Source organism: Antechinus flavipes, chromosome 2 (assembly GCF_016432865.1).
Source record: "Antechinus flavipes isolate AdamAnt ecotype Samford, QLD, Australia chromosome 2, AdamAnt_v2, whole genome shotgun sequence".
Taxonomy (NCBI): domain Eukaryota; kingdom Metazoa; phylum Chordata; class Mammalia; order Dasyuromorphia; family Dasyuridae; genus Antechinus; species Antechinus flavipes.
Genome location: NC_067399.1, coordinates 461834466 through 461850283, shown reverse-complemented (window position 1 = coordinate 461850283; position 15818 = coordinate 461834466). Strand labels below are relative to the sequence as shown.

Here is a 15818-nt window from a genome sequence, read left to right as displayed (position 1 = left end):
TTGCTTGCTCTCTTGTCTACCTCTGTTACTTTGGATTTCGTACATCTTTTTTCTTTTCTTTCTTTTTTTTTTTTAAAGCGAGGTTGTCTCCTGATCTAACTTAAGGTCCGTGACAGTTTTTTGCCTATGATGTCATTTGGAATGAGTTATACCCATTTCCCAGAAGCTAAGATTCTTCAATCGAATGTAATTTAGAACAAATTTTGCGCCGAGAAATCTGAATTCGTCCGAGGGCGGGCTCTTTTCGTCCTTTTGAAACGAGCCGAATTGGGAAGCCTGATGCCCTTAAGTAATATGGCAACCCCACATTGTCCGCCACTGAATCTGCCTTCAGTTATGATGGTGGCTGCCGTACTCTTGTCTGGATCGCAGCATCTTGCCCTTAGTTAATATGGCACCCTCCATATTTTCCTTGGGACAGCCTCGTTATGGCCCCGCCCCTTTGGCTTCATGGGAAGCGCGGGAGCCCCGCCTCATATCCGGAGAAAGCCGTCAGAAAAAAAAAAAAAAGGACTGAAAAAAGGCCCAAGAAGATGGCGGTACTGGCGGGGCGGGGGCGGTGGCTTGGGTTTGAATTCTAGCGGCGCCAGCGGAGTCAGGACGATCAACTCCGCAGAGCTGGGGCGGGGGACGGTCCCGCCAAGTCCAGGGAGCTGCAGCCAACTGCTGCCATCGCCATGGACTCGGTGTTAGGGGAGGACGTCACCCTGCCAGTGGGGCTCAACGGCAGCAGGTGGGCCTCGGCGGGCGGGAAGACGGCGGCAATCGGGCTGGCCCGCCGTGTCGGGGCGCGGGCTTGACGGCCCCCCTGGAATTTGGGGGTTCGGACGGGGCCGTCGGCCTCGGAGCTAGAGGATGTGGGTTAGGGGCTTAGAATAGAAAAAGTAGCTTGTTAATGAACATTTCGGGGAGTCCCTGGAGATGGTTTCTATGGAGAATTCGGGGGGCATGGAAGGAGATGGAGGTAGTTGATGTAAAGGTACTTTGTGGGGTGGTTCATTGGGGGTGTAGGTTAAGGCAGTGGGGTGCAGGGGTGCTTGAGTTTTTGTTTGGTGATGCCGAGATAGTTGAGGAAAGGACTGTTTTGCTTGGGTAGGGGCATTTTAAGGAGGAGGGAAAATTTGGGGGTGTATAGGTGGCTTTGGGTGAAGAGGTGATTTGGGGGTTCGTGAGTAGTTAAGGATAATGGGGTGAGATGGGTGGTATAATGATAGTTGAGGGCAAAGGGTTTTGAGGTTTAGTGTAGAGGATGATTTGGGGGATGGAGTAGTTGAGGTAAAGGAATGAATAGGAGGTGGAGGGGAAATATAGAGTTAAGGGATATTTGGAAGTGTAGAGATAGAATAGGATGGAGATGATTTAGGGATGTAAGAGCAGTGTAGGGGGGCTTAAGGGCATAAGAGAGAGTTTGGGGTGAGGAGGTAATTAGAAGTATTGGAGTTTTTGGTGATGAATCAAGCGTATAGGTAGTATAGGGTGAGTGTGTAATAATTTCAGGTGGGAGTGACTTGAGTATGGGGGTACTATTGCAAATAGTCCAGACATGAGATGATGATGAGAGCTTGAAAAGGTAAGGATGTAGTGTGGGGATATTGATAGTTTAGGTCAAAGGAATGTTTTGGAGTTGTTCAAAACTGAGTAATTGGGGGTTGTAGGGTTAGAGGTTAGGGTAGAGTTAATTTCAGGAAATGGAAGAGTAGTCTCGGTGTGTGGGGATATAATGGGGTGAAGTAACTTGGAATTATAGAGTAGTTTGTGTATGTAGTAGATATTAGTGAAGTGACTTCATGTGTAGGGGTAATTTGAATGAAGAAAGTTTATGTGAGGATATATTTGGAGTGCTGGAAATAGTTTAAGGTGCACTGGAAAGCAAGATACAGGAGTTGGTATGATTTAGGTTGAAGGAAGTAGTTTTGAGTTCATTGTTAGTGATAATCAAGGTGAGAGATGGTGAGTACCAGAACTGATGTGATAGTTATGTGAGTCTAATGTGAGATATATTTTGACTATAGAATGGCATAATTTGGCAACATGAATGGATGTCAGGCAGGGGAAAATTAGGGGTTGATTGAAGATAAAACAGATGTTACATATCTGTAGATTAGGAAGTGGTGTTTTTGACAGAAATAGAGAAGTTTAGAAGAAGAGAGGATTTTGGGGAGAAGGATAACAAGTTCAGTTTTGGACATGTTTGAGAAATCTAAAATCAACTGATGTGGCACTAAAGCTTAGAGACTGGTGCTTGTTATATAATAGATCTGGGAGTAATTTTCAGAGGGATGATAGTTAAAATTGTGGGAGATAAAGTGTAGAGAGAGAAAAGTGATCCTACCATAGAGAATACTATAGCTGGAGGGAAGACTGAGGAATGATCTCCTCAGAAGAGGAACCAGGAGAAAGTGAAACAAAAAAATGAAAGTGATGAAAAGACCATTAGATGGGACAGTTGAAAGATCAGTGGTAAATAAGTATAGCTAGGTAAATAGGTACAGTAGATAGAGTGCTGGACCTGGCGTTAAATTTGGCCTCAGACACTTCATAGCTGTGTGACCCTGGGCAAGTCACTTAACCCTGCTTGCCTCAGTTTCCTCATCTGTCAAATGAGCTGGAGAAGGAAATGACCAACCATTTTAGTATCTTTGCCAAGAAAACTCTAAATAGGGTCATAGAAAGTTGGAAACTACGAAAAAACGATTTAACAACCACAAACTTTAGAGGTACAGTTTCAGCTTAGTGAAGAGATTAAAAGCCATATTATAAAGATTGAAGAGTAAGAGGAGAAGAAGTTGACTGAGAAATGGAGAAGATAAAATTGGTAGGGTCTAATGAAAGTGTTTTAAGTATAGGGAGAGAATTGGACATATTTTTAGGCAGGAGAATAGGAACTAATAGGGAAAGGCTAAGGAGAGAACTTACTAAAGGTGCATTGAACTAGAAGAGACAAAGATGGGATGAGATCATGGGAACACATGTAGTAAGACTGCCTTGATAAAGAATGAGGCCACCTATTTGCGGGGTGGGGAAAGGAGGTTGTATCTCCAGACTGGTCTGAGAAAAAAAATCAAGCAGAAAAATCTGATGACAGTGACTGAATTTGACAGTATATACAGTATTCTATCTTAATCACTGCCAGCTCCTGCCATACTGCAGGAGGTATGTTTCATTATTCCTTTTCTAGGGCCTTCATTGTTTTTTCCATCATTATTTGGAGTTAACTTCTAGTTACCTTTTCATTTATATTATAATTGAATATGTTGTTCTCACCTACTTATTTTTTAAAAATTTTATTACTTATTTTAAATTATTTTCTTTTAAAATTTTTAGTTCCAGATTCTTTCTCTTCCTCATTCTTCCCCTGAGAAGGCAAATAATATATCAATTACAAATGTGAAATAATGCAAAACAGTTCCACATTGCCCATATTGCAAAAAAACCAAACCAAAACAAAACCCCAGAAAATTATATTTTAGCTTGTGCTCAAAATTCATCAGTTCTCTCTCTGGAGGTGGGGGTTATTTTTGCATCTTGAGTACTTTGGAATTGTCTTTGATTACCATTGTCTTGATCAGAGTTTTGAAATGTTCTATTCTCTTTGTTATTTAGTTCCTTTCCATATGTTATATACATTCTACTGTCCAAGTCTTAATGCACATTTCCCTTGAAAATTCTGTTCCATTTATTTCCTCCCTTTTATATACATAATTACAGTCAATTTTCCTTAGCACCCACTCTCTTAACCACATATCAAGTTAGCTGTCACGATCTCCCTTTCCCATCCTCTGCCACTAAATCTGCCTTTCCCTAAAAGATTCTCAAGGGTCCTTAGTGACCACTTAATTGCTGAACATTAATGACCTTTTTTCACTTTTCATCTTTCTTGACCTTTGCGGCATTTGACACTGTTAACTTTCTCTACTGTTGAATATACTTTCCTCCTTAGTTGTAGAGATGCTATCCTTTTTTATAGTATAATATAGCTATAGTATAGCTATGTCTTTTCTCAGAGGAATCCTAAGTTCCTAGCTCTGGATCTTGGAGCTGGAAAGGATCTTAGGGTTAGCTAGCCCAGTCTCTTTTTTTTATAGATGAGGGAACTAAAAGCCATGTAACTCAAGTGACTTGCTAAAGCTCACAGAAATAGTGAGCAGCAGAGATAGGATTTAAGCCCAGGATATCTGATTCTAAAGCCATTGTTTTTTTTTTAATGGTGCCATACTATCTTCCTCATCCACTAATTTGGCAGAAAATTGCTTTCAACACAGACAGGCCTGTCTTTTTTTTTTTTTTTTTAATTTAATTTAATTTAATTTTTTAATTTTAATAGCTTTTTATTTACAAGTTATATGCATGGGTAATTTTACAGCATTGACAATTGCCAAGCCTTTTGTTCCAATTTTTCCCCTCCTTCCCTCCACCCTCTCCCCTAGATGGCAGGATGACCAATACATGTTAAATATATTAGAGTATAAATTAAATACGGAATAAGTATACATAACCAAACCATTATTTTGCTGTACAAAAAGAATCAGACTCTGAAATATTGTACAATTAGCTTGTGAAGGAAATCCAAAATGCAGGCGGGCAAAAATATAGGGATTGGGAATTCGATGTAATGGTTCTTAGTCATCTCCCAGAGTTCTTTCGCTGAGTATAGCTGGTTCAGTTCATTACTGCTCCATTAGAACTGATTTGGTTCATCTCATTGCAGAAGATGGCCAGGTCCATCAGAATTGACCATCATATAGTATTGTTGTTGAAGTATATAATGATCTGGTCCTGCTCATTTCACTCAGCATCAGTTTGTGTAAGTCTCTCCAGGCCTTTCTGAAATCATTGTTTCTTACCGAACAATAATATTCCATATTATTCATATACCACAATTTATTCAGCCATTCTCCAATTGATGGGCATCTATTCAGTTTCCACAAGTCTGTCTTTGATGGAGATCAAAAGTGTCCCAGTTTCAACTTTTTATACCTGTTGAAGATGAAGCTATCAGTGAGTGCTCCAAGAGAGCATTCCAGAAATTAACTTAGTTTCTCCAGGTTTGAACTTTGATTTTCATTAATAGGTTATGACTTTTTTGAAATTTTGTGAGAACTTAGACCTTCTGAGTGATGTAGCATCTTGTTTCCTCTCACCCTGACTTTCCCCAAGAGACCTACTACCACCTACCTTACATATGTGCTGAGGAAATTCATGATTCTACTCTAATCCGTGAAGGAAGTCTGCAGAACCAGTGGTAGTGGCTTCAGTGAGATCTTTGGTTGGGGAGTGGAACAGGTGATTGAGCTTCTCCAACAACTTTGAGTGAAAGTTGGCAAGAGATCTATAAGAGTACCACCTATTTGAAAGAATAGGAGGAAGGAAGGATAGATTACATTTTTGTCAGGTTTAGTGGCAAAGGAGGAAAAAAGAAAATGGTGACAGGCATAGCTGGAGCATAAGATTTCTGTGTTTAGGAGAGACATATTTGAGTCCAGAGTTATTTTTTCTTGGTTCATGTGAATTAGATTGGGTTCAATCACTTCATTTTTTTTTTTTTTTTTGCATTTTTTTTATTAAAGCTTTTTATTTTCAAAACATATGCATGGATAATTTTTTACCATTGACAAAACTTTGTGTTCTAATTTTTCCTCCCCTTCCCCCTACCCTTCCTCTAGATGTCAAGTAATCCAATATATGTTAAACATGGTAAAAATATATGTTACATATATGCATATATGCATACATATTTATACAAATATCTTGCTGCATAAGAAAAATTAAAATCAAAAAAGAAAAAAATGAGAAAGAAAATAAAATGCAAGCAAACAAAAACAAAAAGAGTGAAAATATTATATCTCGCTCAGTCCCCCAGTCTTCTCTCTGGGTACAGATGAACCTCTTCATCACAAGATCATTGGTACTGGCCTGAATCATCTCATTGTTGAAAAGAGCCACATCCATCAGAATTGATCATTGTGTAATCTTGCTGTTGCTTTGTACAATGGTCTCTTGGTTCTACTCACTTCATTTAGCATCAGTTTATGTAAGTCTCTCCAAGCCTCTCTGAAATTATCCTCCTGGTCGTTTCTTACAGAACAATAACATTCATCTACCATAACTTATTCAGCCATTCACCAATTGATGAATCATTTTCAAGTTTCTTGCTACTATGAAAAGAGCTGCCACAAACATTTTTGCACATGTGGGTCCCTTTCCCTTCTTTAAAATCTCATTGGGATATAAGCCCAGTAGAACCATTGCTGGTTCAAAGGGTATGCACAGTTTGATAGCCCTCTGGGCATAATTCCAAATTGTTCTCCAGAATGTCTGGATCAGTTAAGAACTCCACCAACAATACATCGGTGTCCCAGTTTTCCTGCATCCCCTCCAACATTCATCATTATCTTTTCCTGTCATTTTAGCCAATCTGAGAGGTGTATAGTGGTACCTCAGAGTTGTCTTAATTAGCATTTCTCTGATCAGTAGTGATTTAGAGTACCTTTTCATATGACTAGAAGTTAACCACTTCATTTTACAGATGAGACTGAAGCCCAGGAAAATGAAGTCACTTGTCTGAGATGTCACAATGTGGCAGAGCTTAGACAAGAATCCCCCACAGTTAGCAGAATGCCTGGCACATAGTAGGCACTTGATACATGTTTATTGACCGGGTGTTCTGCCTTTTAAGAGCAATGTTCTTTACTCACTACACTAATGATCTTAAAAGTGGGGGTTGTAGAATGACCATTATCATTGTCTTGACTCTAAGGAATAAGTTGATCAATCATTCAAACAGTTGGAAGATGGGCTGCATTTTAGTCTTCTATCTGCTTTTCCTCTCTCCTTCTCCTCCCTCCAGCCAATCAGCCAATCAGACTTACCTCCAATATAATTACAGCATCCCCTCCAAAATCTCCTCTATAACTGTGGCTGTATTTTAGGACTTTGACCTGGATTCTCTTCTCTCTCTATTCTCTCTCATTGGTTGTTTTCATCGGTTTCTATGGTTTTAATTGTCATTTTTAATGCAGATTATTCTTACTTATTTATATCTTTATTTTCTCAACTCTTAATACATATCTCCAACTGCCTATTGAACATTTTGAACTATCCTCATTTTCCTTTCCCCCACATATTCAGCCTTGTCATTTCTAACTCCACAGTATTTTTTCAATATGTTTTCTTCTTTCTATTCATATTATCACAACCCTAGTTAAGGGACTTACTAGACTTACAGCTCCCTGATTGGTTTTCTGCCTCTACACTACTCTTATCAAATCCTTTTTCCACATAAGTAATTGTTGCCAAGCTCAGGTTTGACCAGGTCACCTCTTCATTATTAGCTCCTTATTAGCTCTGAGATCAAAAATTATTTTATCTTCATCTTATCTTGAAAATTTCTCTATTTTCTGTACATTTTTAATTACAAAATTATTAATGTCATAGTTTATGTATATAATTTATAAATAAAAAAGTAAAAAAAGCTACCACCCATGTATTTGGGGAGTCTTGTGTGTAAAATTTGTTTTTTATTTTTTTTTACTTTTAGGGCATAGGATTAAAAAAAAAGTTTGGAGACCATTGCATAGCACTACACTACCTTTTCATTGCTTCTAAACAAAATTCACTTGAAGGGACTCAATTTTAAATGCTGAGAATTGACAATATTGGAAAGATAGCCAGTTCTCCATTTTATCCTTCCCTGTCCCCAAAGTCAACTTTTCCCTAATACCTGCTCTGAATTGTTACTACTTTGAATGGCCTTTCAGGCTGATGAAATTCACCATCTGAAGTAGAAGTGGTCTAGAGGATGAGAATAAATGCTTTTGTTTCATGTGGCTTCTCTGTAAAGGGTGATGGGGGAGGGGACAAGCTTAAATAGCAAGCAAGAGTAAATAGGAGGATCAGGTGTTAACCTGATCCTAATTAAGTGTAGTAAATGCTACCTGCCAAACTTGAAGATATAAGGCAGAAGTATATGAGTTGATAATAATAATAGTTGACATTTATATAGCTTTCATATATTATCTCATTTATTCATAAGGACAGCCCAGTGAGGCAGTTAACATTTGTTATCTCCATTTACAAATGAAGAAAAAGACTAATCCATAGTTATTCAGCTTCTGACTCCAAGTCCAGCATGATCAAAAGATTTACTTAAGTAGCTCAGTTGCTACTTGTCCAAGGGACTTCTTCATTTCTTTCAGTTTACCAGTCTTTCTTAGGCCACAAAACCCCAAACTGAATACTCTGTAATTATGACACCAACATTGGCCCTTGAGAATAGTTGAGATTGTATTTATCTCTTTTTGCATTGGTGGGGGACTAAGGGTATAGCATATTATACATAGTCAGGTAAACTAGCTTTCCTGAATTGCTTATTTTCCCCTTTTTTGTGTTAGAAAAGAGAACTCTGGGAAATGGAGGAGGCTGATATATATTTGGAAATAATATTAATAAAAGCTAAGATAAAAAAAGACAAACAATGAAATGATCTTTTCTGCTTTATATACTGTTTTGTACTTATCTTAGTTGTTTATTTGATTCCGTTTTATATTGTATGGTTATTATATACTTGTGGATATATCATGGTCTTCCAGCTAGACTCCATATGAACAGTCTATTTTAATTATTTTTGTAACTTTTCTCTCTTCCAACTTTCTACTATAGTGTTTTGTTGTGAAATGACTCCAAAGGATCCATGGCTTGATTATAAAAATTTGTTGATTGATCATTTAGAATATTGGAAGATAGGTTGGATTTCACCCTGCTTTCTACTTCCCCATCCTCTCTTCTTCAGCCAGTCATAATCTTATTTGCAATATAAGTACACTATCCTTTCAATATTATAAAGAAGGCACTGTTGAATGGATGATTGAATGTGGTATCCTCATTAAACTAATAGGAGATAGTAAAACTCTAGCGTCTATGATAAATAAACAAAATTGAAAGTTATATATTTTCTAAGAATGTTGCATAATGAACCTGATATTAAGATACAACTGCAAAATAACATAAGAAACAACAGCAAAAAAAACCAAACCAAAACAAACAAAAAACCAAAAAACTTGCTTTAAGGATTATATTTTTGTCCATATTAAGTTATAGGAGGAAACTGTGAAAAACTGAGGACTGACATTTAATTCTTGGTGCTGAAACTACTAGTTTCTTAAATTTCTGTTTCTCAGTTGTGCAACATCTTTTAGAGATTAGTTTATCTTGTGGTTTTTTTTTTTTTTTTTTTTTAATTCTAGGTATCTGGCCTTTTAGTTCTAAGCTCTTGTCTTTTTTTTTTTTTTTTAAATTTGTCTTTTTGTAGGTAATTGGGTTTGAGTGTGGGTAATTGGGGATTAGTGGGATTAAGGGTCATATAGCTAGTAAGTGTCTGAGACCAGAATTTGAACTCATCTTTCTGATTACAAGGTTGGTGCTCTATCTTCTATATCATCTAACTGCTCCACTTTTCCAAATCTTTCAAGTATTTTTATCTCTAAAATACATCTTTGTCTCCCTTGTGGTTTTCATATCCATTTCTGAATCCCATGTATGGAAAGCATTATTTCTGGAGTCAAGAGAACTTAAGTTCAGATTCTACTTAATGATACTCTCTATATAACCTTGTCATTTAATCTCTCAGTATCTTATTGTCATCATCTGAAAAAAAAGGGAGGGAGCTATCTGGACTTGAACCTGTGGTTCATACAAACTAGTGGTCTTGTTGTTCTTCATAAATAATCCTCCATCTTCCATCACTATTCTCTGTACAAGTTATCTTCCTAGCTCAGAATGTATTCTCTCTTTATACCTGACTCTTAGAATCCCTACTTCCTTCAAAACTAACCTAAGTTCCAATTTCTTTATGAAACTTTCTCCAATCCAGTCAGCTGCTTGGGTTCCTTCTCTTCCCTACCCCCCATTGCTTTATATTTATTTTGTGTGTATCTATCTATATACACATGTATGTATATATGCATACACATACACACCTATATATACATTTCTCCTAAAAGAATATAATCTCCTTAAATATAGGGAGTGTATTATCTCTATCTTTCCTAGCACTGTACTTGATATATAGTATGCATACAGATACATAGTGTACATAAATATACTATATATCTTAATTTTTTGCTTATGAATCTTCCACTGGGATTTGCAAGTGAATATCTTTTTTTATTTTCTATGAGATTCCTTCATGACTCCTTCCCATTTCATGTTTCTTTGAATATGTTATAGTTAAATATTTTTCTGGTATTATAGTGTTCAACTAAATTGATATATTGTAATTTATTTAGCCATTTTCTGATCATTTTTCATATGATCATTAACAGTGTGATATCCACTTCAAAAATTAGGGATGTCCTTTGAACATTCCTAGTTTCATTTTGTAAACTGTTACAGTTCTGTTTGTGTATATTTCTACTCCCTTCCTTTCCAACCTATTTCTTTTTTTGGAGGCATTTTAACCTCTTAGGATAATGAGTTCTCCATGTTTATATTTAGTCTTTATGATATCCTTGAAGCATCTGAATTGGCCATTATTTTCCTAAGTCACAACAAGATTTGTTGATGGTGTCATTCCCTAGTTATATCATGGATACTTTTCTTGATTTGTTGTTAGCTGAGGCTTAGTATAATTTAATGTCTTATTAGTAGCCTTAGGCAGTCTTAGTATTGTCTGTTGTTAAAACTCTGTCTAATCTTTTGCTTTGTTGTGCATGTTTTCTTCTAGTGTTCTTATTTCAAATTTACCAGATGGTTCAGACATTGATCCCAATTTTGGTCTGGGAAGCAATGGTAAGTACAGTAAATGATGTGCTTTGTTCATTAAGAAGGAATCTAGATTGGCCTTTTTATATATCTGGGGATGTCATAGTGATGGTTAGGTCAGAAAATTAGGCTGAAATGGCCCTTACTAAATCACTAAAAATTGTATCTTGGTTTTTTACTCTGCCAAATCCTTTTTGTGAAACTGCTCTCCTCTTGTCTGCCAGCTTTATTCCAGTCATTTTGAGATGGGTCTATTTGGATCTTGTAGTTGGCTAGATCTGGGGAATGACTCTTAGTAAATAATGACTGTATTATACTTAAACCAGATTATTTGGCAAAAAATTCTTTTGCAGTTTATGTTTTGCTGTCATTATCAACATTATTCAACATGTGGAAATAAATGGATACCAAGAGAAAGAGAACTGATCTTGGGGTCAGAAGACCGGGATTTGAATTTGAATTGTAACTATAGCTGTATATGATCCTGGGCAAGTCATTAACCTTTCTGAGCCTCAGTTCCTGATTTCTAAATTGTTAATGATGATGCTTGCACTATTCCCATCATCTACTCTGTGCTCCTCCCAAAGGCCTACTTCTTTTTCATGTAATGATATTTGATCTTCTATCTTTTTACATTTTTGTAGGCCATGCCCCAAGTCTGCAATTGTTTCCCTTTTCATCTCCTCACTTTCAGCACTTGGCGCTTTTTAAGTTCTCATCAAGTCCTAGCCCAAGTGCCATCTCCTTCTGTAAACAATTTCTGATTTCCCTAGTTTCAAACTCTTTTTCCTTCTATTCCTCCTCCCCTGGCCTTATTGGATATTTATTTTGGATATTGGATATGCCCTTTATTTACTCATTTTGAACATGTTGTATCCCCCTTATAGGATATAGTTCCTCAAAGGTAGTTACTTTTACTTTGATATTGGGATTCCCAGTACCTACATGCCTGCCATGTAGTAGATGTTTAATTAATAAGTGCACATTTATATACCTTAAAATACTTTAGAAATGGGAACTTTGTGTGTCTTTGGAAAAAAACTTAAAAGTTTGATTTCTTGGAGTATCTTAAATAACATGTTGGATTTGGAATTGCATATGCAGATTACTTGATCCAATCCCTTAATTTTATGAGGAGGAAATAGGTCTAGAAAAAGGAGTGACTTGCCCTCGGTCATACAATTGATAATAGTGTTGTCCTAACTAGAATGAAGATTTTTTAACTTTCAGGGAGGTGCTGTTTATACTTTACCAGACTACCTACAGCAAAGTTTTTAACCTGAGTTCCACAGACCCACAGTAGATCATAGATAGATTTCTGGAGGGTATGTGAACTTTTTTTTTCTTTTAACATTTTGATAAGTGCATTTCATTATAATTAGTTTCTTTTGTAATCCTATGTATTTTATTTTATGCATTTTAAAATGTTATTCTGAGAAGGGTCCATTGACTTCTAAAGGTGCCCATGACACAAAAAAGGACTGAGAAACTATTTGTAGAGGGCTGAAACTCTTGAGTTTATGCATTGAGGTCCAGACAACTGAGCCCTTAAGGCTAATTACCAATTGGATAATACTCTATAAGCATATACTTGGAAAATGGCTCTTCCCACTACTCTGTGCTAACTCAATAATTGGTGTATACAGGGAATTGTAGGAGGGACTAGCAGGAGTGCTCAAACTGTGGCCTGGACCAGATGCACCAGCTGAGGACGTTTATCCCCCTCACCCAGGGCTATTGAGTTTCTTTATTTAAAGGCTCACAAAACAAAGTTTTTGTTTTTACTATAGTCCGGCCCTCCAACAGTCTGAGGGACAGTGAACTGGCCCCCTATTTAAAAAGTTTGAGAACCCCTGGACTAGGGGGTGGAGTAAGACTAGCCAGGATCACTTTGGCGGTAGACGAGGAAGAAAGGAGGTCATGGAGATTCTGCGTCCATCCAGTTCAATCCTACCGCTAAAGACCAAGAATAAAGACTAAGGACTTTTGCTTATCCTGACTCCGGCTGATTCTAAGGTATCCAGGGTGCTAACATGGTCATCACACATATTGATCTAAATTTAGGCCTTGTGCATCCAAATTTTTCTTTCATGTTCTTGTCAGAAAATTGAATAATCACATATCTGAAATTTATTTGAATATGAGTGCATCCATGAGATTTTTATTAAATAACATTTCACTTTTCCTGATTTAGAATTCCCACAAATTTAGAAATTTCAGTTATTTAGTGAGAAACCCAGCAAATTATCAAAAACTTTTGAGTAGTCAAAATAAGACTCACTCCACCCTTCTTCCCCCACTCTTAGAGACCCACATTGTGGGTCCATTTACTTTTACTTTTCTCATTATTTTAACTAACTTTGTTGCTTTGTTTATCATTTGGCAGCTGATCAGAAACAGCAAATTAAGAGGATAATTATGGGTTGCTTGAGGCAAACTGCTGCCATGGCAATGGAAGAGATAGGATGAATAACAGGCATAGGAGATTGAAAAGCAAAGTAGTATGGGATTATTCCCTGTAGTACTTCAGTAACCTTTCTGGGTAACATAACATTATGTTGCAATATATATGTAGTGCTATAATTAATGTTCATAATGACCCTACTTCTTTAAGTAAAGATACAGTGATAAGTCAGAAAGTTAGAAGAAACATTAGTCATTATAGACTTCTAGAGCTAGAAGGCACCTCATAGGTGAACTGGTCTTGCCTCATTTTGCAGATAAGGAAATTGAGGCTCTGGGATATGTCATTCACTTAGTAATTTTCAAACTTAAGCCTTTTCCCATTTTCCCATTTACTATTTTATGTAGAAGGAAGGCCAGGCCCTGAGAGGTCATATTATTTGCTTAAGAGTTAAGCAGTAGAGTGATAAGAACCTTGGTCTCTTGTCTAGAGGTTTAGTGCTCATTCTATGATACTTTCCTTTCATATGATGATTAAATTCTTGTTTAACAAGTCAGAAATAAGTAGTTAAAAAACTAGACCCAGAATAGAGTACCTGGATTCAACTCTTTAATTCTATCATTTCTAGCTTTCCTTGGGAAAGTCACAACCTCTAAGCCTCTGTTTCCTTATTTATGAAATGGGAATAATGATATTTGGATCACCTAAATCATTGACTTAATATGAGGAAAGTATGTTGTAAACTTAAAAACACCATATTAATGTGAATTATTACTACTATTATTTTGTATTTCCATGAGAAATGATTATAATACCCTCTAGGAATTTTAGCATTTAGAAGGATAAGCTTCAATATTTTAAGAACTATCTTTGCTTTATAAATGTCTGTTTAATTTAATTTAATTTGGGACATCTTCGAAAATGTATAAAACATGGGACACACATTTATTCAGCAAACATTTATAGTGTTCCATGGGCAGTATAAAGATAAATAAACTATGTTCCCTGTTTTCAAGGATCTTATTGTATAGGAGGAAGAAATAAGATAGATATACAGATAAATAGAATACAGATTAGAATATAAATGCTCCTAAAAGAAGCATAAAGTGTGAACTGCTAATGCAAAATTGACTTCCATCATATACCTTTCTTTTTCCAGTTTCCCTGGTTCAGAGTGAACAGTTCAATAAGTAGTTTTATTTGTTTCAATGAGCCCATAAGATTTTTGTTGAGGAGGTGAAACTGATCAAATATAAGCAGTTCTGGAATCCAGCTACCTCCCCTTTACCTCCAGACATCATTTTACATTTAGATTATCTGCATTGATACACCATATTTTCTGGCCATATAGAGTAGGCTCTTCCCCAAACTTGACTTTCAGTTCCTTTCTCTCTGAACTTACTCCCTCTGGTTCCTCTATCTTCATGCCTTTCAAAAATCTTGTATGTCTCAGAGAGACCAAACTTGAGACTTGCCTCTGTTTCTTCCCACTTGTGTAACTTTGTACAATTCACTTTCCCTCTCTGGGTTCTATTTCTTTACCTGCAAACTAGAGGCATTGGAGAAGTCTAGATTATTATCCTGTAAGGTTCCCTCCAGCCCTATAAATTTAGTCACTATCATATTATCATGGAACAGAGCATTTTGTTTATATGTTAGTTCATGTTCTGTCATCCTTTTATGCTTGGGTTAAGTTTATACAATTAAAAAATATTAAGTATGATGTTTTAGGAATTTAGTCAGATCCAAGTTAGTAAACTGTAGCTGAAAAAAAGTTACATGTTCAACATAATGTGTATTTCTATCCATTTTGTTTTCCTCAGGCCCCTTTTCCAATATGAATTTTGGGTAATTTGCATACTGTGATTTTTTTCAAGTGTCTCTCTTCTAATTTTTAGTGTTCCCAAATGCTTCAGAAGAAACTGTGTCTCCCACCAGAGTACGAAACATGAAAGACTTTGAAAATGTAAGTGGAGCTATCTCTGTTACCCTAGTTAACAAATCAAGCTTGTTACCTCCTGCAATCCAGAACCCAGAGGGAGCTGTATTTTCAGAGAACTATTAAGGCTAAATACCAGCAGAGAAGGAACATTTTCCTAGTGGAACCTTAAGATTGATGCTAAATCTTTTTGGCCTTGATTGTGAGGCCAAGAAACTACTCATCTTGCTTCAGGAATGGGGACAGGTACCTTTAGAATCAAAGATTTGTCATTTCTTAAATAAAATTTGATGCATATTTTTGCATACCAGCCTACTGACTCCAGCTTTCATTTGCCTATTAACTTTTGGAGTTTTACAGGTACTTCCCATAATTTAGGACAGTGTCAGGCCATAGAGTTTTTTTTTTCCCTATGGGATTTTGAAGTTGTTAGGGTTACCATGTCACGCAGATGAACCTTGAATTTTGCTAGGCTTATCTTAATTTCTATTATAAGAAATGTGAAAGGCTGTCATAAACAGGATGTTAAATGAGATTTGAAATTGCTAGTTTAAAAAATTTATTTTTTTGTTATCATTTAGTTATTTTTCAATTGGATCCCATTCTCCATAATTCCATTTGGTGTTTTCTTGGCAAAGATATTAGAGGGGAATTTTTCACTCTGGCTCATTTTATAGATGAGGAAGCTAAGGCAAATATGGTGAAGTGACATGGCCA

At 36.5% G+C, this 15818-nt stretch overlaps 1 protein-coding gene across 8 annotated transcripts in view; it reads left to right on the top strand.

The window, feature by feature from the left end:
- The first annotated feature begins 489 nt into the window (after window positions 1-489).
- CDK5RAP2 (CDK5 regulatory subunit associated protein 2) overlaps window positions 490-15818 on the top strand; it is a 150531-nt gene continuing 135202 nt past the window's right edge. For 2 of the 8 annotated variants that reach the window (XR_007950880.1, XM_051979531.1), the window contains exons 1-3: window positions 490-733; window positions 10721-10785; window positions 15061-15128. Coding sequence is in view for 7 of the 8 variants with exons in the window: in XM_051979531.1 (XP_051835491.1) it covers window positions 678-733; window positions 10721-10785; window positions 15061-15128 (189 nt within the window). In the remaining variant the exon portion in view is untranslated. Of the gene's footprint in view, window positions 734-10720; window positions 10786-11988; window positions 12084-12686; window positions 12775-15060; window positions 15129-15818 lie in introns of those variants that run through there. The other 6 variants (XM_051979526.1, XM_051979525.1, XM_051979527.1 and 3 more) reach the window with 5 other exon arrangements.